This window comes from Prunus mume, linkage group LG6 (assembly GCF_029339155.1).
Source record: "Prunus mume cultivar Tortuosa linkage group LG6, ASM2933915v1, whole genome shotgun sequence".
NCBI lineage: Eukaryota > Viridiplantae > Streptophyta > Magnoliopsida > Rosales > Rosaceae > Prunus > Prunus mume.
In genome coordinates, this window is record NC_142703.1 from 13,209,720 (window position 1) to 13,236,630 (window position 26,911).

General features: G+C 36.9%; 8 protein-coding genes across 9 annotated transcripts; 3 read left to right on the plus strand and 5 right to left on the minus strand.

The window, feature by feature from the left end:
• Nucleotides 1-697: 697 nt before the first annotated feature.
• Nucleotides 698-4,546, minus strand: LOC103334992 (Translocon-associated protein (TRAP), alpha subunit). The gene is made up of 8 exons (XM_008237977.2): nucleotides 4,373-4,546; nucleotides 3,568-3,732; nucleotides 3,427-3,477; nucleotides 3,119-3,207; nucleotides 2,120-2,197; nucleotides 1,762-1,965; nucleotides 1,459-1,530; nucleotides 698-1,041 (listed from the first exon to the last, which is right to left on the minus strand). The coding sequence occupies exons 1-8, from the start codon at nucleotides 4,437-4,439 to the stop codon at nucleotides 991-993; spliced, it is 777 nt and encodes a 258-aa protein (XP_008236199.1). The 5' UTR covers nucleotides 4,440-4,546; the 3' UTR covers nucleotides 698-990.
• Nucleotides 4,547-5,069: 523 nt separating this feature from the next.
• On the plus strand, nucleotides 5,070-7,997 carry BHLH121 (basic helix-loop-helix (bHLH) DNA-binding superfamily protein). The gene is made up of 6 exons (XM_008237976.3): nucleotides 5,070-5,439; nucleotides 5,925-6,046; nucleotides 6,531-6,658; nucleotides 6,764-7,243; nucleotides 7,391-7,554; nucleotides 7,751-7,997. The coding sequence occupies exons 1-5, from the start codon at nucleotides 5,312-5,314 to the stop codon at nucleotides 7,541-7,543; spliced, it is 1,011 nt and encodes a 336-aa protein (XP_008236198.2). The 5' UTR covers nucleotides 5,070-5,311; the 3' UTR covers nucleotides 7,544-7,554; nucleotides 7,751-7,997.
• Nucleotides 7,998-10,204: 2,207 nt separating this feature from the next.
• On the minus strand, nucleotides 10,205-12,199 carry LOC103334989 (4-coumarate--CoA ligase-like 6). The gene is given in 2 exon segments (XM_008237975.2): nucleotides 10,205-11,832; nucleotides 11,835-12,199. Coding segments are annotated over 2 exon segments (1,713 nt in total). The 5' UTR covers nucleotides 12,058-12,199; the 3' UTR covers nucleotides 10,205-10,342.
• Nucleotides 12,200-14,181: 1,982 nt separating this feature from the next.
• TIM (triosephosphate isomerase) lies at nucleotides 14,182-17,737 on the plus strand. Its single transcript, XM_008237974.3, has 9 exons — nucleotides 14,182-14,493; nucleotides 14,742-14,768; nucleotides 15,221-15,290; nucleotides 15,700-15,823; nucleotides 16,279-16,363; nucleotides 16,479-16,611; nucleotides 16,725-16,898; nucleotides 17,231-17,313; nucleotides 17,425-17,737. Exons 1-9 carry the CDS (start codon nucleotides 14,290-14,292, stop codon nucleotides 17,479-17,481), a joined length of 957 nt encoding a protein of 318 aa, XP_008236196.1. The 5' UTR covers nucleotides 14,182-14,289; the 3' UTR covers nucleotides 17,482-17,737.
• Nucleotides 17,738-18,056: 319 nt separating this feature from the next.
• Nucleotides 18,057-18,876, plus strand: LOC103334987 (uncharacterized). Its single transcript, XM_008237973.2, has one exon. It carries the CDS (start codon nucleotides 18,181-18,183, stop codon nucleotides 18,619-18,621), a length of 441 nt encoding a protein of 146 aa, XP_008236195.2. The 5' UTR covers nucleotides 18,057-18,180; the 3' UTR covers nucleotides 18,622-18,876.
• Nucleotides 18,877-19,730: 854 nt separating this feature from the next.
• On the minus strand, nucleotides 19,731-21,830 carry LOC103334986 (uncharacterized). Of its 2 annotated transcripts, none has more exons than XM_089054894.1 (2): nucleotides 20,871-21,830; nucleotides 19,731-20,681 (listed from the first exon to the last, which is right to left on the minus strand). In XM_089054894.1, exon 2 carries the CDS (start codon nucleotides 20,640-20,642, stop codon nucleotides 19,749-19,751), a length of 894 nt encoding a protein of 297 aa, XP_088911020.1. In that variant the 5' UTR covers nucleotides 20,643-20,681; nucleotides 20,871-21,830; the 3' UTR covers nucleotides 19,731-19,748. The 2 variants fall into 2 exon arrangements, with proteins under 2 accessions (XP_088911020.1, XP_088911019.1); XM_089054893.1 differs by having other exon boundaries at nucleotides 19,731-20,784.
• A 150-nt stretch (nucleotides 21,831-21,980) lies between these two features.
• Nucleotides 21,981-22,717, minus strand: LOC103334985 (uncharacterized). Its single transcript, XM_008237971.3, has one exon. It carries the CDS (start codon nucleotides 22,663-22,665, stop codon nucleotides 22,279-22,281), a length of 387 nt encoding a protein of 128 aa, XP_008236193.1. The 5' UTR covers nucleotides 22,666-22,717; the 3' UTR covers nucleotides 21,981-22,278.
• A 2,023-nt stretch (nucleotides 22,718-24,740) lies between these two features.
• On the minus strand, nucleotides 24,741-25,488 carry LOC103334984 (uncharacterized). Its single transcript, XM_008237970.3, has one exon. It carries the CDS (start codon nucleotides 25,256-25,258, stop codon nucleotides 24,866-24,868), a length of 393 nt encoding a protein of 130 aa, XP_008236192.2. The 5' UTR covers nucleotides 25,259-25,488; the 3' UTR covers nucleotides 24,741-24,865.
• Nucleotides 25,489-26,911: the final 1,423 nt, after the last annotated feature.

The following is a 26,911-nucleotide window of genomic DNA, read 5'->3' on the forward strand; positions in this document are numbered from 1 at the left end:
AACTCCTGCTGCACCAAACACCCGGAGAAGGGCTGCGACTGCTTCTGCTCGACATAACACCACACAGAAGGAGAAAGTTGGGTGTGTGGGATGTGAGGTTAATGAGTTTTTTTTTAATTTTTTTTTTCTCATTGGTGTGTATTTAGGGGTAGTTTGGGAAGACAGTGGGGTTTACTTAAAAATTATGAAAATTTCAGTTAGAAGTTAAGGTGAACTTGGAATATGAGGTGAATAAAAAGAAGTGTGAGATTTAAATAGAAAAAATCTAAAAGCATTATCCTGACACATCAGTCAGGACAACTCAACTCAATTGTTCCTAATATTTGGCAGGCCAACTAACGTTAATTGATCTAATTTACCACCACTTAAGACAATGTACCGGATGTTGTCTTAAAACACAGCTGACATAATCTGACGCTAATTTTATAAAACCATCTATAAAATCTCGATCATGTTGAATACCGCTTTGTAAAAAGAAAAATTAAATAAAATTTCTCACAACAAAGTATTGCCACCATTGCATAAATTCCATAGTTGAAAACCAGAAAGTAGCTGCAAGTATTTCAGCTTCCACGCTGCAGCAGTCTCACCAGAAAACCTCATTCGGTCTTGCATATCATCAAAGATATATGAAGCAGAAAACCGACTTTAATTTCACCCACAAGTAAGCCAAATCCATGCAAATTTTGGAACAAAATGAGAATCTCAAGAAAAATTGTATAGCTTCAACAAAATTGTATGATTCCTAACATAAAATCTGCGTTAGTTTTACTTCTCAACTTCATCTCTAAAAATGAAATGTAAAAAATTCTTTCAAGTCTACAACATCAAGGCACGTTTTTTTTTTCCTCCGTTTTTTCTGGTCTAATTTCCATAACTAGCTCGAGTTTTCCGCCTCTCTTAAATATCTCCATATCCCTAGCGTGAGTTACAAGAGTCTGCACTTCACTGTAATGTCTTGTGCAGATGAACTGCGCCAAATTCTGTAATCTATTTCTTCTTCTTTGATGATTTGTTGAGTGACTGAGTATATGCAGTTCCCTGATCATCAAAAGCAGCAAAGAGAAACATATCAGGATCGATTCTTGGATTTATAATGAGCAAGAGAGAAGGTAAACTTAAAGCCACTCAGCTGAACCACTTACTGTAAACATATACTAAATTACAAGAACAGATGCTTGTAGCTCAACATGAAAAAATTTAGTCGAATCCCCCCATTCAAAATGTAGACTAAGGTTATAAACGCACGTTTGAAGCTCTCCAAGAAGCAACTCATTTAATGAGGGCATTACTTGGTCGACGAGAGATCTAAATTTTTTATAAAAAAAATTGTTTTGAATTGTAAGACCCCACGTTTGAACAGTTGGAAACACAAAATCCGAAAATTAGTGAAACAAGTGAACAGATAAGAAATTGTGGGAAACTTTTTAGTCCAATGATTCAGCATCAACTGCATACCTGAAGCCATTCATCCATTGATGCATCTGTAGCCCTGGTTCCAACTTCCAGCTTGGGAGCCCTCTTAGTTTTCTAACCATAAACACACAAAAAACAGAACTATGAGAAAAACGAACAAAGTTTATAATAAACACATAACTATGAGAACTAAGAGCCATGAGGAGATGAAAGGATAAAATTTGAAGAGCTTTCCTGTCTTTTCTCATCATTGCATATATACCCATGGGATATTATACGTGCATTCTTATAGTTATCTCAATAGTGTGTTAGCAATAAAACTATCTCACAAATAAGTTTCAATACCTTGGAAAGGTGTTGTATTTGGCCATGAATCCATAGACCTAGGAGGACAAGAAGGGCAAATCCAAGTGTGACAAGAAAAACAGATTCAATGCTCAGGAAAGCACCAGCCTCAACAACTTCAATGGTACCATTGTAGAAGGTGCTCTGGTATGGTTGCTGGTCTATCTCATAATATACGGTACCCACAAGATCAAAAGTTCCAGGCTGCACAATACAAATAAATTGCTTCAGGCCAATCATAACTTTTAAACCTCTCCATATATTTAAATGCGTTTGAAAGTAAAGATGACTGCAAATGCGAGCAATTTCAGATGTTAATAAATAGCAATGCATAGAACTTCCATAGGAACGCAAGTACCTGCAAGAACTTGCTGACAGCAAATATGTATGGGAAAGTAGCCTGAGCCGAAGCTGGAACTGACCCATTGTTAAAAGTCTACAATTAAACCAACACTGTTAAATACAACTGACAAATTAACCAACAAAAATTAGCCATAAGCAATTTTAATGCAAAGCATAACACAAAATTCACAAGATGAAACTAAAGAGACAGGGTTTCCAACCTAGAAAGTAAAGAATGGTGCAGGAAAAATACAAAACAAACCCAATGGTAATGCCCTTTACAAACAAATGAATGGATAAACTTTTGGTTATGAACCATGTCAAAACAACACAAAGTAATAAAGCACCCATACTTTCAAATGAATCAGTTCAACGCCTCATATAGGGCAAAACATGAATCTTCTACTTAAAGACCAAAACTGCCCTCTCATCACTCACAATGTTCTTGATTGAGCTTCAAAATATATTTGCAACATTGAACATCTATTCAATCTGATCATCAGCCTCATCCGCTTAAGATTCAAATGAAGGATAAGAATTTTTACAAAATTAGATGAATGGACGCCACATCTCAGGCCCGATGTCAGGTGCTAAAAAAAAGGCATTGACGGGTATGATCTTTATCAAGTCAGTTATGAAAAGATATTTCATTAAGATCCATAAGATATTCGTATAACAAACTTATGCTGCACATGCATATCCAGCCAATGTTGAAAATAGTGATACTAACAAACTATTATTTGCTAAACATACATATCCTTCACTTGTAAATTAAATTACACGTAACTACAGAGCAATATTTCAAGAAGCAAGCCAATAAAAAGATATTATACTGCAATATGGAAATCAAATTATCTTCAATAGTTAATAGAAAAGACAAATCATCATAAAATGTTGCTATATTCTAAAAACATGTTTAAAAAACAAAAAAAATTCCTAATGAAGCACGCCTATACAAAAGCAAATCCAGAGATCATTATATAATGATATGTAAACTAAGCATAACAAAAATTACCTGTGCAGTAAGATTCTGGACCAGCAGATTGTGATCAAAAGGGAGATGGACACTGGCTTTGATTGCAATCACATTCAAGCTTGACTCCCCTGGTTTTTCATCAAAACAGCAACTAAGCTATGCTCTAAACATTTGCGAAAAATTAAGTAAAAAAGTACATTAACACAACCACAAACAAGAATTTGCTCTTTCAAAGGGATGCGGCAACACAGTACACCATAAAGGTGACAAAAAATTTTGAACAAAGCATTGCATTGCACTCGGAGAACGAGAGAGTCCAATCACATAAGAAAATTTATGTTTATTACCATCATTTTTCAGTCCAACCAGTAGTTCAGTCTCTTCCCCTGCAGTCACCGCTGCAAAAACGAGATCAAAGTAAAAACTCACTTCTCAAAACCAAACAAAAGGGGCAAATTTTCTATGTACAATATTGATAAGATTCACACATTTAGCGCTGTTTTTGGGGAAGACACAGATCGTATCAACACCGGGAGCTGGGCTAAAATTTCCATCTCCAAAATCTTGTACATCCTCGCCAACAATCCCGAGATCACTGCTTTCTTCTACGGTTTCAGAAGTATCCACTTCTGAATCAGACTGACCCCTGGCGACTATAAAGAGGAAGAACCATAAATTCAGTACAACTGGCTTCGAAGTCACATCAAATCCATGTAAATACCATCATGCATTCCACCATTACCAATATCCTGAATCTAAATCAGCAAAGCCTCATCAAACACGTAGATCACACTTAAAACTGCCAATTCAACTCAAGACCCAACTTATGCTTATCTAACCCAGCATGCACGCATTACATATGTTTTGGCATAAAAGGCATGGGAAAAAAAAGTTCATTAACAAATATAAAGTTGCTTTCAGAAAACTCACGAAAGCGATTGCATGTTAGCTGAAAAGGCGACTTTGAAAGTGAATTTTCGCTTTCAACTAATTAAATTGTCAACAACAAACTCAACTAAGCCATCCCAAAGCAACATATCAATAATAAATTTTAAATTCGAGCACAAACCAATAAAACAATGTAACATCGAATTGAAAGCGCATGATCGATCAACACGAAAGGCAATCGAATCAGATCTCATTTGCATGGATCAACAAAGTCAAACCCAGCATGCAACCACCATAGACTAGCCAGTAAATTGTTTCGATGCATAAAATCATATTTCAGCAGACGAAATGAATGAGACAATACAAAAAGAAAATAGATCTAGATCTGGGAATTGAGAAAGAGACCTTGGAGGAAAGGGGCTGCAATGAGGAGGAGAGCGAAGAGAAAAACCCTAATCGCCTTGGTCTCCATGGGTGCGAGCTCTGGTTATTTTAGGTGGAGTTGGTGTGGATTGTTTGTAGTGAGAAACGCGTGGGTTTCGACACAGTGTCGAAGCAGGGACTTATTTAGCTTCTGTTTATGGGTCAAAAATGACGACGATATTCAGAATTTATCGTGGTTCTAAATTAATTAATTGGAATAATAAATAAATAAAAATACTGGAAATTGTGTTTAGGACACAAATTGATGTGACGTCGTCGTTTTGATTTTCTTTCGCGTTAATCTTAGGACGACAAGTCTCGTATCAAAAGTGAGTACAGTCGCTACCGCATGGCTATACTCTTTAAATATATTATATTTACTATTTATTAAAAAAATTAAGTATATAATACATGAAAATTATATTCTTTATTATATTTATAAAAAGGACCCACTTAGCGACTAGGTGGCTCTTTTTCTATTTTTATTTTTAAAAGAGTATAGCCACGTGGTTATATGCTTTAAAAACAATTTTGATTGTTAGAGAGTGTAATTTAACATTTTGGAAGCAATCCCAAACATACCTAGTTATTTTCATAAACCAGTCAAAATAAAATACCTATAAATCAGTCAAAATAAAATACCTATAAATCAGTCAAAATAAAATACATTTGGACAAAAACAAAAACAAAAAAGCGAAAAAGGATCAAAATACCGGTAACTCTAACTCCGAACGACAGCAAGTCCTTCACCAAGGAAGCACAAAACGACGCCCTCTGGTTGTAAGCGCAGATAAGATTGGCGCATCGTAAGTTACGTAACCACTTCTACGACACCTGAGAAACCTATTCGCTGCTGCAATTCGCAAGTCGTAGATGGCTCCATGTTCATCTTCTTCCACCAGATAATTCGCGTAGGCTCTCATGGGTCAGCAGCTCAAACACGAAGGCTTCATCCAATCTGCGCCACCTCCATTTCCTTCCGCCATAGAATTTCCTCAGCCCCCTCCCGATTCCCGTACTCCCTCCGGCCGCTCCCAACCCGATTCAAGGTTCGTCGTGCTCTTTCTATCTCTGGTTTTTTTTGTTTGTTAAATTTTGTATATTTTGGCATTTTATCACCAGGGGGTCCAATTAAAACGATTGAGTCTTGGATTTATGGTGTTATCATTTCTGGGTTTGTTTCTGATAGAGCTAATTATGAATAATTTTTGTTTTGTCTCAAGGTTCATGTGCATTTTTCAGTGTAAATGTTTGTTTCTGATTGAGCTAATTATGAATAATTTTTGTTTTGTCTCAAGGTTCATATGCATTTTTAAGTGTAAATGGGCTTACAATCAAATTGAGAACTGTGGCTAAACACATTTAAAAGTTTAATTTAGAGAATGTTTTGTTGTGTGCAAATTCTATGATGTGAAGTTTGTGAACCCAGTTATCAAATCAATGTGTGCACAATGCCTTTTCAATAGTTGACTTTCTTGCACACCAGAATTGGTGGTTACCCTCTAGTCAATCTGTGATGGATTACTGTTTGCAGCCAAAGGCCTGAAGGGGAAACTAAGGATTGTCTAACTGCTAGGAAGATTCAGAAGGCTGACCGGGAGAAGTTGAGGAGGGATCGACTGAACGAGCAGTTTCTTGAGTTGGGGAATGTTTTAGGTACAATTGAATTGTTATACTCTATTGTTTTTGGATTTTATATCTTTTAGGTACTCCATTTATCATATGGGCTTTGGCTACCTCTTTGGCATAGATATCATGATAGAGATGTTGGCATCTACAACTATTTCTATTGTCAAATCTTATTGTCTTATGTTTGTATCATTTCTTTATAGTACTGTGCATGAGTAGATTGTTTATGTTTGAATGTCCTTATGGAGCTGAGTGCCATATGACACGATTTATCTGCCACTACGCTATATAGAGTTGCATTTGAAAATTCTTTGCGCCACTGCATATTTGCACAAGTTCCTTCGTTTGGTTTATGGGAATTACTTCAACTTACTAATGTGTAGTATTCTTCCTGTATAACTGCTTGCAACTTTCATTATGGTGCACGTTTATGGATTTTCCTGTATAACTGCTGGATACATGAATATCCCACACTTTTGTATTGATTTACATTTGTTACTGTAAAACGCAGATCCAGACAGACCCAAAAATGACAAAGCAACCATTTTAGCTGATACAATTCAAGTGCTGAAGGATTTGACATCGGAAGTAGACAAACTTAAAGCTAATTGTGCTTCACTAACCGAAGAGTCTCGCGAGGTGATTTAGTGTTTTATTTATTTATTTATTTTTATATCCTGGTGAACTATGCCCAATGCTGGATTCTTTTATGGGGCATCTAATCACTATTTTGTTTATAAACAGTTGACACATGAGAAAAATGATCTCAGAGAAGAGAAGGCATCTCTTAAATCTGACATTGAGAACCTTAATGCTCAGTATCAGCAGAGACTCAGGGCTATGTTCCCTTGGGGTGCTATGGATCACTCGGTTGTAATGGCCCCACCTTCATATCCATATCCAATGCCAATGCCAATGCCTCCAGGTCCAATTCCCATGCATCCACATATGCAGCCATACCATTATTTCCCAAATCAGAATCCTGGGGTCATTCCTAACCCCTGTTCAACTTTTGTTCCATATGTTACTCCTAATACTCTGGTTGAACAGCAGTCCACCCAATATGTATCGCCAGTAGTGCATCCAGGAAGTCGGTCTCGTGTTTCAGGCAAACAAGATTCCAGAAACAAATTATCCGGGGAGAGTAAAATTGACAGAAGTGAGGATTCAAATGATGTTACGACAGAACTAGAATTGAAAACTCCTGGATCTATGACTGATCAGGTCAGTTGTAGCCTTCTAAGTTGTTTAAAGAATGATATAAAGCTTTTCAACCATGTTTAATAAAATTATAATGGAGCTTGTTGGCTTTATCTTACCTTTTGGGGCTATGACAGTTCAGTCCTTATTGACGTATTGATTGTTTTGTAGGATTTATCATCAGTACGAAGAAAATCTCAGAAGTCAGCGAGGAAGGAAATCAAGGTTACAGAAGGGAGTTCTTCAAGCAGATGTTCTTCTTCTCGTAGTGTACAGGATAGCTCATCTAATAGCGTAGTTGGTGGCACAAAAGCTGATGACTAAAAAGAGAAAAGGTAACAAAGTACAGAACAAGGCAGGGTCATTTTGTTCTTCAATAGCGTCAACAAAGTGCTCCATTTGTTTGATTTTAGTGAACTGTTTTTTAAGGTTGCTTGAACATGCGGCATAGCTCTGAACTAAACTACTGTATATATTGTGGCAGAATGCTTATGGTGTTAGTACTAAGTATAAAGATTTTGTTTTCTGCAGGTGTCTTCTTGCATTAAGGTGGCAAACGATGTTGGTTGGTTTTCATTAGCAAGGTATGGGGCGTTGAATGGATTTCCATATTCTCTTTGTTAGCATGTTTAGACACTGATATTGCAGTAGGGAAATATACAAGATAGGGTTATCTAGTCCACAGGAACATGTATTTTTTGTTGTAAATAGCAGTCTTGATATTCAAGAAAGACATTATTTTGTTCAGTGAAAATGTGAAAACAGTGTATGTGGTTTATTGTGGCCTTTGCATCTAGCTGTAGCGGATAGAAGCTGCTGCAGGGATTTTTAGGGATTCTTTTGTATTGAGGGTGAAGGTGAGTAAGGGGAAATATTGTCATGAATAAGGTGAATAAGGGGAAATCTATTCATGAGTCATGGAGATGACTCAGATGAATAATACAATGTTCATTTCTGTTCCTTCTCACCAATCAATTTTTCACTGAAAGTGCATCTGATCTGAGTATAAAAATACGTCCGACTGTACACGGATATGACTTCGGACATAATTTTTAAGCATGAAATTTTAGACTGTATAGTGTAAGAGACTAAGACTTATCACGTCTTAGTAAAGTGAGAGCCTGTGAGATCTCTTGGCATAGAAGCCAGATGAGCTGCTGTAGTTAAAAGTGTTGCATTTTGTCCAGACGAATCTGAAGATCTTTTCGTATAAAAACGAACCATGTCATAATCCAGAATCTTTGAGTTGAGGTCCAAAAAGGCCAATACGTGATGGCACGGGCTGTGATTGGTGAAAACATTTGAAGGACTTAATTGCTGAAAGGGATTTTGAGTGGGGTGCTTTCGTTTCATGGGCATGAATAGAAAGGAAATGTCCAATGAAAGCCACAAATTCGATAAACGGATCAAATGATTAGCATCCAACCCAAGACTAGGAATGAATGGTGAAAATTGGCCAGAGAGCCTTCTATGCCGTAGATTTCTCAATATTATTGCAGTTGCTTCATTAAGCGGAATCCTTACTAATTCAACTACTGTTGTACTCGTTTATGAGATTTGAACTCAAGATGGACTTCGAAAAAGAGGAGATCATATTTCGTTCGCCATTAAACCGAAGCTTGTGTATATACATGTATGTGTCCATTGGGTGCATGATATGATGCAACCATACCGAAATTGATCCAAAATGAATATGCTTTTTTGTCTCTTTGGCATGCTTGACCCAAAAATGCTTAATGAAAAGACAAAATAAAGCCACTATCTATTATCTCAACTGTTTCTTAGTTTGTACTGAAACCTCAAGACTTTCCTTGACCAAAAAAAAAAAAAACCTCAAGACTTTCCCAGCCCTCGCTTACTAGGTTTTAAACCAATTTCAAATCAAAAAAAACTTTTGTCTTTGTGTTCTAGTGTGCCAAAGAGTTCAGTTGTAGGAATTGGTTAATTATGTTTCAAATTAATCAACTTCAACTAGGGATGTTTCTAATAAAGTCAGAAATCAATTTTTATCGACCCTTCATATAATATTATCTTATTATTTTGTGTCGTCATTTCTGAAGTAAAAACATAGAAAATGAATGGGCAACAGTTGCTCTACTTGTTATTAATAATTCACAAATGGTGGATTCCTAAATAGGTTTGAATAGCCAAAGATTGTCATCATAGATGAGACCTATGTTCTTTTCAGATGAAACCTATGTTAATTCTTGGTTTTTACACAAGAATAAAATTATTTATTTATTGGCAACAAAGGAAAATATCATGTCTCACTCATTTGTTGAGGAAAAAATTTGAGTAGAATGTTTCGAGATTAGTTTTATATGCGTTTGGGTTTATAAACCTCATGTATCAAGTAAATTTGAACATAATTATATATTTTTTTGGTGTTAAAGGCGAAAATTACAAAGAAAAACCACGAGGGCAACCAACAATGAGGGAATCCTAGCCGTTGGCAAATTTTTGGTAGGAAATAGGGTAGGTGATCGTTTGGTTGGTACCTGACAAACAAACAACCAGTAAAAAAACCAAACCCTAGATGTAGAAAAACCAAACCCTAGATTGTTGGTTTGTTAAAAAATAAAATAAAATAAATAAATAAATAAATAAGTGAAAAAATGGGGTGCATTTGACGTCCTAAATAACAACGTGAACCATCCATCCCTCCTATCCTAACAACCCTTCTGGTTAACCCAACCACCCTGACCCTCTCTCTCTCTCACTGACTCACTCTCTCACTCGTGAAAAACAAGTAAAAACACAGAGCAAGCAAACCCAAACTCGGAAGCTCCAACTCACTGAGTCAGTCATGGCGGTGGCCTCCACATCTCTCGCTTCCCAACCCTCTGGCCCTAAATCCGTCTCCTCTTACTCCGGTCTGCAACGATCGTGCTCCAAGTTGGACCACACCCAGTCTCTCTCCCTCTTCCAACACCTTCACTCCCAGCTCCGCCTCTCTTCCTCCTCCCTCAAAGCCTCCAGAGGCATCGTCGCCATGGCCGGCACTGGAAAGGTCTGTTATTTATTCGAACTTCCTTGTTTTTATCTCTCCTTGTTTTTGTTTGGTTTCCCTAGAAAATGTGATAAAACCCCACTACAAAAACCAGAAGACAATCTAAACTTGTCCTAGAGTCTAGAATTCAAAAACTTCCTAAGCTCCCTTCTTAAGATCTTCCCAGCTGGAGACTTTGGAATTGAATCTACAAACACCACCTTCCTGACCTTCTTGTATGGAGCAACTTGTGCAGCCACAAAATCCATGACAGCATCATGGTTTAGTTCACTTCTGTGCTTCCTCACCACAAAAGCCACAGGAACCTCTCCACTTTCTTCATCCATGGCACCTGCCACAGCAACGTCAAGTATCTCAGGATGGTTGATCAGCACACCTTCTAAATCTGCAGGAGCAATCTGAAAGCCCTTGTATTTGATCGCGTCTTTTAAGCGGTCTTGTAGATGTAAGTATCCATCTTCATCAAAAAACACAATGTCTCCGGTGTGTAGCCAGCCCTCTTCATCAATTGTTGACAATGTTGCCTTGGCATTGTTCAAGTAGCCCTTCATAATCCCCGGTCCGTGTAGCCATAGCTCACCGGTACTTGTTGGAGGCATAGGGGATCCAGTGTTCCAGTCCACCACTTTAGCTTGCATGTTTGGAGCTAAAAGCCCTATTGAAGAGGGTTTCCTAAGCTTTTCGGTGTTGAAACCACGAGTTCCTACCGCGGTGGTCTCAGTCATGCCGTAGCCCTGAATGAGATCGATGTGAGGAAAGGTTTGAACAAAGTCCTCTATGGTTTTCATGCTCAACAGAGCTGCACCACAAGAAATCTGCTTTAAACTCTTGAGGCTATGAGGGGCCAAGCCATCCTTGGCTCTTTTTGTCAATGCTGTCAATACTGGTGGAACAACTGGGAAGTGTGTAACTTTATACCTATCAATTGCCCTGATCACCTCATTGACATCAAATCTCTTCATCACAACAATTCTAGATCCTAAAGACAACAACCCCATCACGAAAAGCGACAACCCGTAGATATGAAACAATGGCAGAACAGCTAAATACACATTATCCAAGCTTGAAGCCTCATACTGTGAAGCCTCAAAACGCACAAAATGGGCAACTGTAGCAATGAAATTCCTATGTGTTATCATAACACCTTTGCTTACACCAGTAGTCCCGGACGAATACATTATTGCAGCAGTGTCTTGCTGCTTAATCACTGGCCTTAGAGCCAAATAACACCTACTATAAATAAGCTTATAAAAAACTGAAAAAATGTCCTTTGAAGAACCCGAAAGTGCATTTTCTGGAACCAAAATTGCAGGAATGCCCAATGCTTGTAATTTATCAGCATTCTCAGGTCCAGTAAAAGCATGACATGCTTTGGTATCAGCAATCTGTTTCTTGATTTCTGCTAGATTGCTGAGGGGATTCATGGTTGTGACAATAGCACCAAGGTACAAAACACCCAAGAAAGCAATGGGATAGTAAATGGAATTTGGCAAAAGAAGCAAAACAACATCACCTTGTGAGATTCCCATTTGCTGGAGGCCAGAGGCCATGGACTTGACAGAAGAGTAGAGCTGTGAGTAAGATATTGCAGACCCACAAGAGGATCAATGAGAGCTGAGGAAACCCCATCATGCTGGTGTGAGAAAATGAAGGAGACAATATCAAGAAAAGGGTCTGATGGGAGGTCAATGGAAAGGTGTTTGCTTTGGTAAATTCCCGTTTCTGGTGAAAACCACCAAGGAAACTGTTCTGCAGCTAAAGCTTTTTGGTTAATGCTCTGTTTTCCTGAGATATGGGAGTTAAAGTTGGTGTTTGAGGGTGTGGCCATTGTAGCTAGCTAGAGAGTGCTAGAAAAGATTGGATCAGGTAGGTTTCTGTTGTTTTGTATCCCATGGGAGTCTAAGACTCATTTGATCAAACAGTTGGTGGCCACAAATTTCAATGGTCAATAGTGAGCAAGAGATCAGATGTGCTGACTAGGATTCGAAATGGTTACCATGAGAAAACATGCTTGCCAATCCCAAATCCTTTGAAATTTTGTGTGACCCGGGCCTGAACCTTTGGTGTGGAACCCGCGATACTTTAGTTCAATGGCATTTGCTGACTAGGATTTTTAGGGATTCTTATGTATTGAGGGTGAAGGTGAATAAGGGGACATGTTGGGCTACTCATGAGTCGTGGAGATGACTCAGATGAAATAATACAATGTTCATTTCTGTTCCTTCTCACCAATCAATTTTTCACTGAAAGTGCATCTGATCAGAGCATAAAAATACGTCCGACTGTACACGGATATGATGTCGGACGTAAATTTAAAGCATGAAATTGTAGACTGTATAGTGTAAGAGATTAAGACTTATCATGTCTGAGTAAAGTGAGAGCCTGTGAGATCTCTTGGCAGAGAAGCCAGATGAGCGTCTGTAGTTACAAAGTGTTGCATTTTCTCCAGACGAATCTGAAGATCTTTTCGTATAAAAACGAACTATGTCATAATCCTGAAGGTCCAAAAAGGCCAATACGTGATGATGTCACGGGCTGTGATTGGCGAAAACTTCTGGACTAAATTGCTGAAAGGGATTTTGAGGGGGTTGCTTTCATTTCATGGGCATGAATAGAAAGGAAATGTCCAATGAAAGCCACAAATTAGATAAACGGATAAAATGATTAGCATCCAACCCAAGACTAGGAGTGAATGGTGAAAATTGGCCAGAGAGCCTTCTATGCTGTGGATTTCTCAATATAATTGCAGTTGTTTCATTAAGCGGAATCCTTACTCATTCAACTACTGTCCTTCTCGTTTATGAGATTTGAACTCAAAATGGACTTCGAAAGAATGGAGACCATATATTGTTCGCCATTGAACCGAAGCTCGTGTATATACATGTATGTGTATTTTGAGTGCATGTCTGTGTGTATTGGGTGCATAATATGATGCAACAATACCGAAATTGATCCAAAATGAATATGCTTTTTTGTCTCTTTGGCATGCTTGACCAACAAATGCTTAATGAAAGACAAATAAAGCGGCTAACTTGACCTTATCATCTCAACTGTTTTCTTAACCGTTTCTTAGTTTGTACTGAAACCCAAGACTATCCCAGCCCTTTCTTACTAGGTTTTAAAATCAAAATAAACGTTTGTCTTTGTGTTCTAGTGAGCCAAAGAGTTCAGTTGTAGGAATTAGTTAATTATGTTTCTAATTAATCAACTTCAACTAGGGATGTTTCTAATAAAGTCAGAAATCAATTTTCATCGACCTTCAATATATATTATCTTATTATTTTGTGCCATCATTTCTGAAGTAAAAACATAGAAAATGAATGGGCAACAGTTGCTCTACTTATTATTATAATAATTCACTAAAGAGACCTATGTTCCTATATAGGTTTGAATAGCCAAAGAATGTCATCATAGATGAGACCCATGTTCTTTTCAGATGAAACCTATGTTTAATTCTTGGTTTTTATACAAGGGGGTAGGTTTTCACAATAATTTTCTTACACATAAGAATAAAATTATTTATTTATTGGCAACGAAGGAAAATATCATGTCTCACTCACTTGTTGAGGAAATAATTTGAGTAGAATGTTTCGAGATTAATTTTAGATATGTTTCGGTTTATAAATCTTATATATCAAGTAAATTTGAATAGAATTATATATATTTTTGTATTAAAGTAAAAATTACAAGGAAAAGCCACGAGGGCAACCAACAACGAGGGAATCGTAGCCGTTGGCAAATTTTTGGTAGGAATAGGGTAGGTGATCGTTGGGTTGGTACCTGGCAAACAAACAACCAGTAAAAAAACCAAACCCTAGATTGTTGGTTGGTAAAGTTTTTAAAAAAGAAAAAAGAAGAAAAAAGGGGAAAAATCGCGTGCATTTGACGTTCTAAATAACAGCGTGAACCATCCATCCCTCCTATCCTACAATCCTTCTGGTTACCATAAAACCCAACCACCCTCTTTCTCTCAGTGACTCACTCTCTCACTCGTGAAAAACAAGTAAAAACACAGAGCAAGCAAACCCAAACTCGGAAGTTCCAACTCACTGAGTTAGGCATGTCGGTGGCCTCCACATCTCTCGCTTCCCAACTCTCTGGCCCTAAATCCGTCTCCTCTTACTCCGGTCTGCGACGATCGTGCTCCAAGTTGGACCACACCCAGTCTCTCTCCCTCTTCCAACACCTTCACTCCCAGCTCCGCCTCTCTTCCTCCTCCCGCAAAGCCTCCAGAGGCATCGTCGCCATGGCCGGCACTGGAAAGGTCTGTCATTTATTCGAACTTCCTTGTTTTTATCTCTCCTTGTTTTTGTTTGGTTTCCCGAGAAAATGTGGAAATGAAAGGAAAAATCTTGGATCTCAATTGATTAAAGGTATTAAGAAAATGGTGAAATTATCCTTAGTTTCAGAATGCGATTGTTCTTCACTAGAAATTTCTGGATATTTTTGGATTCTCTACTCTTATAGATTCTCTCCTCTTTGGATTAATTGTATCTTTTGTTGTGTTTGCAGTTCTTTGTTGGTGGAAACTGGAAGTGTGTAAGTATTCTTTTGACTGCAATGTCTGTTTGCACTACCTCTAGTAAATTGTTCCCTTTGTGTTAAATGAATTTTTTTGCTTCCTTCATAGAGCAAAGGGGCTGAAATGCTCAGAACATTTCCACTCAAACACGTTCTCAATTTTGAAGTTTCATTATATCATCTTTCGAAAGCTACCACCTTTGAACCAATTTTATTTTATTTTTCCGAACATAAATCCAGCGCACCACTGTCCTTGAAATTTCAATTCTATTTTAAATTTTAAATTTGTTGTTAATCAAGTGTTACCTCCAATGGTATATATTTTACAAGTAAGAACTCTGTAGAATCTGTTTTCCGTAATGTATTTTCTTAGCCTGCTTTTTGTTGGATATTGAAGATATATACGCGTTCAAAATCTTAAGATGGCTCAGTTCTTCTTGTGACGTTTTCATCTTTGCTGTTTCATTCAGAATGGCACAAAAGACTCTATCAGCAAGCTAGTCTCTGACTTGAACAGTGCCAAATTGGAAGCAGATGTTGGTGAGATAATGTTACGTTTGATCTTCAGTATATACCTGTTTCAATTTGCAGTAGGTTTACTAGATTTCTTTAGTCTTGCCAATACATTATACATGATGAATGACCAAAATCTGGTGGGAAGGGAACTCTGCGTGTCTGAAATTGATCAATAAGTTTGAGTGTATATGACTTATATAGAAAAGAAGGCAGTGATATAATTGTAGCTACGGAAGAAACTTGGAACTGTATGCAACGTGCCAAAAGGTGGTGGGCATAGGTGGTTAAGGGTGGCAAGTCCGCTATGTTACTTTGTAGTTACAGAATGGAGTCATTTGTGTAAAAGTCAGTTTGTTTTGATCTCATTTATATATCATTGAAGAATATGAATTTATAATGTTGTTAACTTTTGATTTTCTTATGATATATACAGATGTTGTCGTTGCACCACCATTTCTTTACATTGATCAGGTGAAGAACTCGTTAACAGATCGTATTGAAATATCTGGTCAAAATTCTTGGGTTGGAAAAGGTGGCGCTTTCACGGGAGAAATCAGGTTTGTTTACTCTGCCTTGTTAAATTTCTTAGTAGTTTGCAGATACATACATTTTCATCTTGCTATTACAAATTTATCTTTGGTTGTCTTGATTGGAGACTATTCTCATTACGACTTATCTTAAACTTGCTGGGCAGTAGGTTCATAGTTTATATTTCTGCGCTCCCTCCTCCCTTTCGAAGCTCCTCTAGAATTATATCTTGAAAACTGTTTCTCAAACATTGTAAGAATCCTGTTTGAATTTGGCATCAATTTCAAAAAGGTTATTTGTTCATTGTTCTGCAAGGACAATGAGTGGTCCTTTCAAGATTCTGGCATAAACATCCAAAACAGATCTTGTAATAGTGGTATATATAAGCTCTGAGTTGACATATACCTCTCATAGTTCTGTTATGGTTTCATTTTCAGTTTAATGAACTCATATAATTACTATAATTACCATTTCCATTTTGCAGCGTTGAACAATTGAAGGATATTGGGGCCACATGGGTTATTCTTGGACACTCAGAACGGAGGCATGTAATTGGGGAAGATGATCAGGTGAATGTTCCAAATATTTCTTTAAATTTTTATGAAGGTCTCTAGAGAAAATGATTAGTGTATATTCTGATCTATGATAAGAATGCAAAATGTAACTGAAATTTATTAATTGCAGTTTATAGGAAAGAAAGCTGCCTATGCCTTGAACGAGGGTCTTGGAGTTATTGCTTGCATTGGTGAGAAGCTAGAAGAAAGGGAAGCAGGGAAAACTTTTGACATCTGCTTTCAGCAACTGAAGGCTTTTGCAGGTAACTTCTAAATGCTTTTTCTTTTTCATGATTGTGCAGCCAAATTTGGAGTCCCGTTTCAAGATGAATGGCTTGTCTGTTGTGTATGACACTAATTTGTCTATTATGTGCAGATGCAGTACCCAGCTGGGATAATATAGTTATTGCTTATGAGCCTGTATGGGCCATTGGAACTGGTAAGGTGGCCAGTCCAGAACAAGCTCAGGAAGTACATGTAGCTGTTCGTGATTGGCTAAAAAAGAATGTGTCACCAGAAGTTGCATCCAAAACAAGAATTATTTATGGAGGTAGCTTGTTTCCTGCAACTTTTTTTGATTGGTCGTCAGTTTCTTACAAATTTCACCTCTGTGATTAAGCAACAGAAAGAATTTATGCATGTTCTTAAAATAGGTCAAGGAGGCCAATTCATGTTAATATATTGGCAATAATGGCATCATCTATGAATTTTAACTGTAAGATGTAAAGAACTTTAGAAACATCCAACCTGGACCCTTGTCGCAGAATCATTTGAACATAATGATTCTGCTCAGTGCTCAGCTAGTTGGGATATTCTAGTCTTAGCTCTCAGTGATTATCTGACATCCGGTAGAGTTGTAACTAAATTGGGATCCAATTTCAGGGTCTGTAAATGGGGGCAATTCTGCTGAGCTTGCAAAGAAGGAAGATATTGATGGTTTTCTCGTTGGTGGTGCTTCCTTAAAGGTATACTACCACAATTATTTGCCTTGAGAGTACTGTGGTTTAGAACCTTTTGGTTTTTGGTTTGTAATTTTTTTGCAAATGACACTAACAAGTTGAGTTTTCATCACCTAGGGTCCTGAATTCGCTACCATCATCAATTCCGTAACAGCCAAGAAAGTTGCAGCTTGATTATGGTTGTTTCGGCACCAGGATCAAATAAAGGGCCTTGCGAAGGTACTTTGAGTTTGAAGCTTTGTTGTAACAAATGTATGAGCCAGTCTATCATACGGATTTTTTCCTCTTCTTTATTTTTCCTTCTTTTTGTGTGGTCATTTTTTAAGTTTTCCTCCCTTCATAAAGATAGGAAATATCTTCTATCCATTTTCCATGGGCCACTTATTGTCTGGTGGACACTAGAGCAATACAAGTCATTTTAAGCTTAAAACATTTTGAACAAAAGGGTCCTCTCTCATAATGAAATCAACATCAAGGGGTCCTCTCATTTTCTCAATTCTCATATCTCATAGTGAATTTGGTAATTAAAAATAACTGCCTTCGCCGTAATACTCGAAAATAATTGAATAAATAAATTATATCTTTGGCAAATGGAAAGCTAAGAACTAAAATTGAAGAACAAAGGAAGATAAAAAGGAATTCCATGGACTCATCCTTAATTAAGAAGCTAATTTTGGTATCCATCACATGACTGAGAGCATATTAGTACAAAGTAAAAAGTTTGTGAGGCAGGCAAAGCCTACACTCAAAGCATATATGCCAAAGCAAGTCTAACCTACTGTGAAGAGCAAGCCAAACCCTAATCACCTTTCATTCTTATTTATATAAACATTGTTGTCGTAAGGAGAATTAAGAGTGAAAAAGAGGACAAAGATGGAGTGGTTCTACCCTAAGAGGAGGAGGGTTCCAGAGTGGAAACAAGGGTGGACTTGCCAGACCTTGGCCTCCATCTCTGCACCACCTCTGCATTTGCTCACCATCTTTGCCATTGTCATTGGCTTGCTATGGCTTTCTCAATACACAGAGTACAAGGCCCAAATGCAACACACAGCCTTTAATTTCCAGCTCTTCCTAATGGTGTTGCCTGTTTTGTTGATATTTGTGGTAGCTTCATGTTCTTCAGTACCTTCTAGTGGATGGTTCAGCTTTCGGTCCCAACATCCACAGCGTGTGCCAGCTCACCCAGCCAGGGGCGGTGGTGGCTCAGGCTCACCGTGGGGTGTTGCCTTCTTGTTGGTGCTGATTTTGGTCTTGCTATCTTACCAATCATCCTTCCATTCCAAGTGGTTTGGACCTCTTGGGATGTCAGATTAATTGTGTTTTATTTTTATTTTTATTTTGGGTTGGATAAACGAATGTCTCTCCATTTGGTTTTAACCATGCAATGTCACCAATCACAGTAGACTTGCTACTACAAGGTTGAGCCAACTCTGATGATTGTGCTTACTATCAAGCTCGAGCTGGGTTAATTATTTTAGATCTAAGTTCCGACCGGCTTAATTATTTGTAAATAAACTCATGATTCTTGTGTGTTTTGGTTATTAATTTACATGCATATATGTTTTATCACACCCTGCACCTAATATATATTCTATTTCAAAAAAAGATAAAATAAATATCAAGTTCAGCTTACATTTCAAATATGTGGAGTGAGTATTGGCAATAATAGGCTACTTACACTCTAATGAAGAATTCGACATGGTTGCAGCCATTGTTGACGCATCTGGTTGTGCATTTGCCTTCCTATCAAATCCAACAATTCTAATTCTTTTTGAAAATTTCACAACTTTTGAATTTTTTCGGTCCGCAGATAAACCCAATCTCACTGATTACGCTCACATAATAAGCCTAATTTTCCAAATTTTCCAAATTTCACACTTTCAGATCCAAAACAAAATCGGATTCCTCTAAAATATTCAAACACAAATCCTTGAACTTTTCTAATAGGACATACACAAGTTTCCTCCAATATCTCGTTATTTTGTTTATAAAATGTGAGTTTTTTTTTTATTTTCATGAGAATCACATCTGAAAGTTCAATCATATTATTGAAGTTGCAACCCCTAATTATTTGTGTGTTTTTATCAAACAAAAAGAGTGAAAAAAAAAAAGCTAAAAAAACTCAGAGAAGCTTATAAGTTTCAATGAATAATCATGAAAATAAGAAAAGTGAGGCGCATTTAAATTCTGAAATCATGCAAAAATTTCTTGAATTTGTTTTTGTGATATGGAACATCATACTAATAGCGTTTAACGAAGTGTGCAGGGTTTCGCTGCTATTAATTATAAATTTTTTGATCACATATTTAGTATGAAAACAATTTTTTGTAAGTTTTTAATTCAAATTCATCCCAATATTTTGTTTCTGTTGCATTATGTTTCTTTAGCAAATCCACAAGAAAACCAAGAAGACGAACAAGACATTACACAAAAATGGAAATTCAGGCTTTCCGTTCAATTCTTGAATATGTAACAGCAACACATGCATCAACAAAATCCTCATCTATAAAATCAGTAGAGAAGATTTGCAACCTATCTGCAATACCTCTAGAGAAGCACTGAGTAATAAACAGCCTTGCATACTCATGAATCCGACCGGTCACCGGTTTCACACACACAATAGGGTAATCAGGCTGAGGTGTCACTGTGTTCTCCACCCTGTAAAAGAATGTCCTTGTTGAAATTGGAGGCTGCTCACTCAAACACTTCAAGTTGCTTTCGAATTTTGTCGATGGCAAATCCGTGTTGATCCAGTCATCCTTCAAGTGCCCAGAACTCCATAGAACGCCCCCTGCCTTAGGCTGAGGTGAATTCCTTGGCTTCCACACGCATATTATTCGCTTCGGAAACAATTCTGCAATGGTCTTGTTGAACACATTGTCGTCCTGGTGGATGAGAACCTCCCCAAATTGATTCACCAAATACTGCTCAAAATCAGGAGGGTCATCATGACCATATTCAGTCCTGATTTCAAGGAGTATGATCTCTGACTTTGTTTCAGATAGAAACTTCTTGATGTCTCTGATCACAACATCAATGCTGTATGTGACAAGAATTCCATGGCAGACGCGACGATCCTTCTGAACCCGAATGTCAAGCACTCTGGTGCCTATGACAAGCTGTTGGTAGATGGATAGAGTTTGGCATTGTGCAAAAGGCCTAGTTATGCATGGAAATCCAATCTTGTTGGTTGCAGAGTCATGTGTTCCTGGCCATAAAATCTTGTGTATGTGAATCTTCTCAGGGTTGAGGCCTGCCATCCAATTTTTTCTATCTGTAGGCCTAAGGGCACAAGCTGGAAAGTCCTCACCACAGCTTTGATGAAGATCACGCATCGTTTTCCTCTCCGTTGAGATCGCCTTACGGCGTTCTCTCTGTTTAGGGAAACAGGAACCCATTGTTAATAAGAAGGAAGAAGAAGAAGAGTTGGTTCTTTCCTCTCCCTCTACTTCCTTGTCTGGATGCAAATGGAGTAGGCTGTGCAGAGAAATGTTATGTTTATAAGATATAAAAGGAAGCATTGTAACGTTTTAGACAATAGATTCTATTGTGGCAAGACTTACGTCAATAAGTTTTAATTTTCTTCAAATGTGTTTTTCATCTTGGTAGGTCGCCATTTGATTCAATAATTGGTGGAGAGCTATAATCGATGCTTCTCTGTAGTTGATCCACTTGTATTCATTCTTCTGATTGGTCCATTTGTGTGGCTCTCCAGACTTATATGACTTGTTGGTTTTGATATATATTTTTTTTATAAAAAATTTATCTTCATAAAAATTTATGCTGAAATTACATGGTTTGAGTGACAGAAATTATGGATTTACACATGAATGAAATTGACAGTAGAATTTTTAACACTGATTTCAGGGAAACTCTGATTTTTTGTTTTTCCCCTCATCTGATCAATAAAGACTACCTACCACCAGAGATTGCAGTTTTACTGTCACTGCAGATGCTACCAAAACTAGCGATGACATGTTGAACTTTTCCTGCCCCACAAAAGACCAAGTAGTTTCTCTATTGTTCCATTAAGCGTTTTCAAAAGTTGGGAGACATGAAAGTTGTATGGCTGAACAATTCAATGGTACACATTGGATGTCATATAACCTAACCATACTCCAAGAAGTTTCATGGGTAGGGCCTACCATGAAAATAATGCCACTTGAATTATTGTAATCTCAATCTAAAATAAATTATGAGCTCGTTCGGTGTTTAGGATTGGATTGAATAAAATAACTTCCTACATTAGCATATTAAATGAAGAAATGCAATTTTTTTTTTAACTATGTGGAAGGTAGAAGATGGATTACTCGTGAAGAAAACTTATCCCATTTAATCCTCACAAAATGGAAGATATCATACACACCAAACGAGCCCTGTCGAAATTGCTTGACATGCTTGGTTAGCATTGGGCCACAAGGGCAGGTGGTAGGTTTGGATATGGTGAGGGCTATTGTCAAACTTTGATTAAAGTTGTGCAAGAAACCAGACACAGACAATCAGCTAAAATACAATTTGGAGATTGAAAATCCCCTGATTACCGGGATGTTCCTGTCTATATGTATGAAGTACAAACAGACTGGGCGGCTCCACCTTTTCATAATATAACTCGCATATAAAATAACTTGTATATATTTGAAACTCTCTAAGTAAACCTTCAAGGAAGGAGTTACTTCTGATCAGAGCAATTCATGCTTACCTACTTCATATTTCACTAAACATGTTCACTTACAAGTTACAACAGCAATCAAATTAGCCTAATGAAACCATTAGACGTAAAAACAAAGACAAAAATCACATGGAAAACCATTGAAGATTCAGTTTCAACTCAACATAGTCTAACAGACCATAATCTATTTTCACAATATGAGTAGAAGTAGATCATATTCCACTGCATACAACAACTACTGCATAAACACACAAAATTTTTTATATAATTTTTTTGAATTTTTAAACAGAATACTGAACATACTATATGAGCCAGCTGTCCCGGAAAATAGACTGGTATTGCAGCAAAACTAGCAGAAGCACAATGAAAGCAGCAACACCCCATGGCGAGCTTCCCTCTGAAGGTGGATAGTAGGTTCTCCTGCGGTTTCCCAGTGGAGACATGGAGAAGAGCCAATCAGGATCCATAGAAGACAGCAACTTGACAAGAAGCAGAAGTGCTATTGGTGTAACCAAAAGCAACCAATTGAATTGCGTTTCAGCTTCTTCCACAGCTGAGTCATAGGATGAGTACCAGGATATGCCAAGAAAGATTGAGATTACTGCAAGAATTAGCAGAACTGGATATGGCAGAGGACTTAGAGAGAACCCTTCTAGGAAAGAACTGGTTTGGCTTCTTCCATAGGCCATGAAGAGAGGTTTAGTGCTCAAATGGACAAGCTCAAGAGGCTGTTAGGAATTGAAGGGCTTGTGTTTTTATAGCCAAAAAACAGGGAAGTGTCTGCTTTAATTTTTACAGCCAACTAATAAATTAATCTTATTTGCTTGGGTTTTTATTGCTTAATAAAAATCTTTGTGGGGTTTCATTCATGCAATGAAATGGAGGAGGTGTGATGCATGGGTGGGGCCACAAGAAAAAGAAGGCACAGAAGATAAGAAGAAGAGCTCTTAATATCTACACCGGCCAAAAAGAACTGTAACTTACCAAAAAAGGAGGATACCATACTTGTAGTTCTCAAAAAAAAAAAAGAAAAAAAAAAAAGAGGATACTTTTAAGATTCTAAGATAAAAATCCAGTGATTGACAAAAAATATTTTAAGTTTTACCATATTTTCTGCAAAGAGGAAAAACAAAAACTTTTGACCATTTAAATTGTTTTTTTTCTTCTTTTCATAACTAGGAATTTCTTAGTACCTTTTTATTTAACAAAAGTGTTTGAATCATTGAACTCTATAATGTACATCCCTTTAAATAACTTTGTTTAATGGATCCATCTATGGAAACTAAGTTTTATTTAAGTTTTAAAGTAGAATCGAATCCACATGTTCCAACACTAGGTTATAGTTTTTTTTTATAGAGAAAAATGAAAATTGTATTCATAAATTAGGCACAAATATCATCAACTACAAGGGCGAATACGCACAAAGAGATAATACAAATATGAAAGCATAGTAACCACATATGGTTAATCTAGATACACACCACAAAAGGGCAAAGAAATTTCGGCATAAAAGCCGCATGCCTGAACAAACTAGACATGAATTATATCGCCCAAATCTTTTAATACAACTATAACTTTTAAATTCTCACAAGTACAAAACACCAGTAGAGACTAGAAAACAATCAAACACCCAACTCACAAAGAGTTTATGCAATTATTACAAAATAAGAAAACTACAAACAAACAATAACCAAAAACCAGTTGAGCCACCACCACAGTTGCTGCATCCACCAAAACAATCGCCATCGCCGCCTTTAAGACAGAGAACACCACCTAGATTGCAGTCACTCACTGTACAACGAAAAATTAACCAACAAAACTACGTATCCAAGTAGATCTGGGTAAAAACCAAGATCCAAAACAAAGCTAGGCATAAATAATCTCCCCACAATTAAAACCCCAAATTCAGTATATGGGGAAGGAGAAAAATAAGTAGGGAGATAAAAGTATCACCAGTGGGAGGGTGCATTACATTCTCTTTATACCTTCGGGAGGTGTAAATGCGTTCTTTGATCCAATGGGTGAAGATGTAAAACAGAAGATGTAATTTTTTTATTTTTTGTATGAAAGCATCAGCACCATTGGAATCAAATATGGAAGCACTAGCACCGTTAGATCATACAACCCCATTAGTGCATTGACGTCACACCACATTTTCTTCTGCTTCTCCCATTTTTCATGCTGAAAGCTTATTCTCTCTCATGATTTTTCAACAACGGGGCCCACTTGGCTGGAAGAGAGAAGGGAGATGCTAGGGTTTACGAAGAGTTATCCTTTCTTCTTAGACCTCTAAAGTTATGGTTTTTAAGTGTTATATAAAATAGAATTAGGAGTTATTGCTTTACTTGGACTCCAAAGCTTTATTTATCTAGCCAAGAAAAAAAAAAAAAAAAGAGATCGATATAGTAAATATTACTTTTGATCGGAGACTACGAATTTTCTTTGGCAATCAAAAGTAAGAAAAGAAACAAATAAATCTTTAAGACATAGCAAATGTTAAAACAATAGTGAATCAATAAGAAGCTTTGGCCAAAAAAAAAAAATCCATTTTTAAAGAATTTATATATCTACAAGTTACAATGACCACCTAGCTTGAATCTAAAGTTTGTATAACTTGTAGCTTTGGACATTGAATTATTACTTCCAAGCAATCAAATTAGCCTAATGAAACCAGTAGGAAAAAAGAAATATCACATAGAGGATTCAAAACCCACATGGAAAATCATTGAAGATTCAGTTTCAACTCAACATATGGCTCTTGATGTGAAAATAAAACATGAGTATAATCTATTTCACAATATCAGTACAGAAATTATAAGTAGAAGATCATATTCCATTATATACAACAACTACTACATATACGCACAACCTTTTTTTATTTTTTATTTTTTATTTTTTAATGAGCCAGCTGTCCCGGAAAATAGACTGGTATTGCAGCAAAACTAGCAGGAGCACAATGAAAGCAGCAACACCCCATGGTGAGCTTCCCTCTGAAGGTTCATGGTAGGTTATCCTGCGGCTTCCCCATGGAAACAAGGAGAAGAACCAATCAGGATCCAGAAAAGACAGCAACTTAACAAGAAGCATAAGTGCTATTGCTGTAAACAAAAGCAGCCAACTGAATTGCGTTTCAGCTTCTTCCACAACTGAGTCATGGGATGAGTACCAGGATATGCCAAAAAAGATTGAGATTACTGCAAGAATTAGCAGAACTGGATATGGCAGAGGACTTAGAGAGAACCCTTCTATGAAAGAGCTGGTTGGGCTTCGTCCATAGGCCATGGATATTGGTTGGATGGTTTTTCTTGATTATGAAGAGAAGTTTTAGTGTTCAAATGGACAAGTTCAGGAGGTTGTTCGGAATTGAAGGGCTTGTGTTTTATAGCCAAGAAACAGGTGTGTCTGCTTTGTGGAGTTTCATTTATGCACTGAAGGGTGATGCATGCGGCCACAAGAAAAAATCAAGGCACATAAGATAAGAAGAAGAGCTCTTAACTTCTGCATAAGTGTTTGATCAGGTACTTTAATAAGATATCTGCACCGGCCAAAAAGAATTGTACTTGTAATTATCCAAAACTAAGGATATTTGTGCGTCTAGTCTAGTGAAAAGGATTTTAACTTGTAGATAAGTGGTCTCAAGTTCGAACTTTCATGATATCTTGATTGTGTATGTGTGAAAAACCCCATTTCCTTTGTAGTTTAGACTATTCTAAGATAAAAACGCAATGATTGATCCATGTATTTACGTACTTACTTTTAAGCTTTTACAGGGGAAAAAACCCTTGACCATTTGAATTGTTATTTCTTGATAGCTTCTTATTTAACAAAATTATAGTGTTCGAATCATTGAACTATAGTGTAGAGTGAACTGTCCCTTTAAATAACTTTGTTTAATGGATTCATCTATGGAAACTGCGTGGTATTTTTAATACTAAATATTTTATTTAAGTTTTAAAATAGAATCGAAACCACATGTTCAACACTAAGGTTGGTATAGTTTTTAATTGTTATATAAAAGAGGATTTGTAGTTTCACTCACTTCAAAAGAGATCAATATACTTTGGTATATATTATCTAGACCGCGAATTTTCTTTGACAATCAAATGTAAAAAAAGAAACAAATACATCTATAAGACTTTGCATATTTTAAAATAATAGTGAATCAATAAGAATAGCTTTGGTAAAAATCCTTTTTAAATAATTTATATAACTATTATTTAATGTCACCTGAATTATGGTCAAACATCACAATACCTCATGAAGTTTTAATGATCATATTGCCTCTTTAATTGACTTTTTACGTTTCACTTTATCTCTCATCAAGTTTGTTGTTTTGTTAAAATCGTTGATGTGGCACGAATTGTATAAACTAGTTTGTTAAAATGTATGCCACGTAGGGATGTTGAAGATTCATTGTAATCCGCCTAATCTACTCAATCTATGCCATGTGTAAGGGTGATATATCATCTAATATTTGACCAGAATTTTCAGAGGCACTAGTGTAATTAGCGGTAAGTAGAAAAACATTCGTTTTATGTTAAAGATATTTGTATCGACATCCCTTTAGTTTTGTATGTCGACCAAAGCGCGAACTGGTCCACTTTTCTATTGGGGCATGCATTCACACCAGAGGCGGGCGGTCCGTACACTTTATAGCCTTAACAACAGTCGGTAGTGCAACTTTAAAGCATCATCCACTCAGCCCAAATAATAATTACAATCCCAACCCTCCACCTGACGTGAAATTTTAATATTGAAAAACAATGTGGTGTGGTGTCGACATTAACTGAGCCTGTGTGATATGTCGGTAATGGAAGATAAAAAATTCCCAATTGGAAACAATTTCGGTTAAACTACTTGTCTCCAATATAAAAGCTTAACAATGTTTTATTAAACTTCAGAAGTGAGAGCTTGTAGCTTAGGAGCAGTCATCTC

Coding starts and splice junctions, on each gene's coding strand:
- LOC103334986 (XM_089054893.1), bottom strand. CDS start 20,705: ATGGGTTCCTGTTTCCCTAAACAGAGAGAACGCCGTAAGGCGATCTCA.
- LOC103334985 (XM_008237971.3), bottom strand. CDS start 22,665: ATGGCCTATGGAAGAAGCCAAACCAGTTCTTTCCTAGAAGGGTTCTCT.
- LOC103334992 (XM_008237977.2), bottom strand. CDS start 4,439: ATGGAGACCAAGGCGATTAGGGTTTTTCTCTTCGCTCTCCTCCTCATT. Junction 3,733..4,372: donor TGCAGCCCCTTTCCTCCAAG/GTCTCTTTCTCA, acceptor TCCTCTTTATAG/TCGCCAGGGGTCAGTCTGAT. Junction 1,042..1,458: donor CAATGGATGAATGGCTTCAG/GTATGCAGTTGA, acceptor TTTGATGATCAG/GGAACTGCATATACTCAGTC.
- TIM (XM_008237974.3), top strand. CDS start 14,290: ATGTCGGTGGCCTCCACATCTCTCGCTTCCCAACTCTCTGGCCCTAAA. Junction 14,769..15,220: donor TTGGTGGAAACTGGAAGTGT/GTAAGTATTCTT, acceptor TGTTTCATTCAG/AATGGCACAAAAGACTCTAT. Junction 16,899..17,230: donor AACAAGAATTATTTATGGAG/GTAGCTTGTTTC, acceptor ATCCAATTTCAG/GGTCTGTAAATGGGGGCAAT.
- BHLH121 (XM_008237976.3), top strand. CDS start 5,312: ATGGGTCAGCAGCTCAAACACGAAGGCTTCATCCAATCTGCGCCACCT. Junction 5,440..5,924: donor CGCTCCCAACCCGATTCAAG/GTTCGTCGTGCT, acceptor TACTGTTTGCAG/CCAAAGGCCTGAAGGGGAAA. Junction 6,047..6,530: donor TGAGTTGGGGAATGTTTTAG/GTACAATTGAAT, acceptor TGTAAAACGCAG/ATCCAGACAGACCCAAAAAT.
- LOC103334987 (XM_008237973.2), top strand. CDS start 18,181: ATGGAGTGGTTCTACCCTAAGAGGAGGAGGGTTCCAGAGTGGAAACAA.
- LOC103334984 (XM_008237970.3), bottom strand. CDS start 25,258: ATGGCCTATGGACGAAGCCCAACCAGCTCTTTCATAGAAGGGTTCTCT.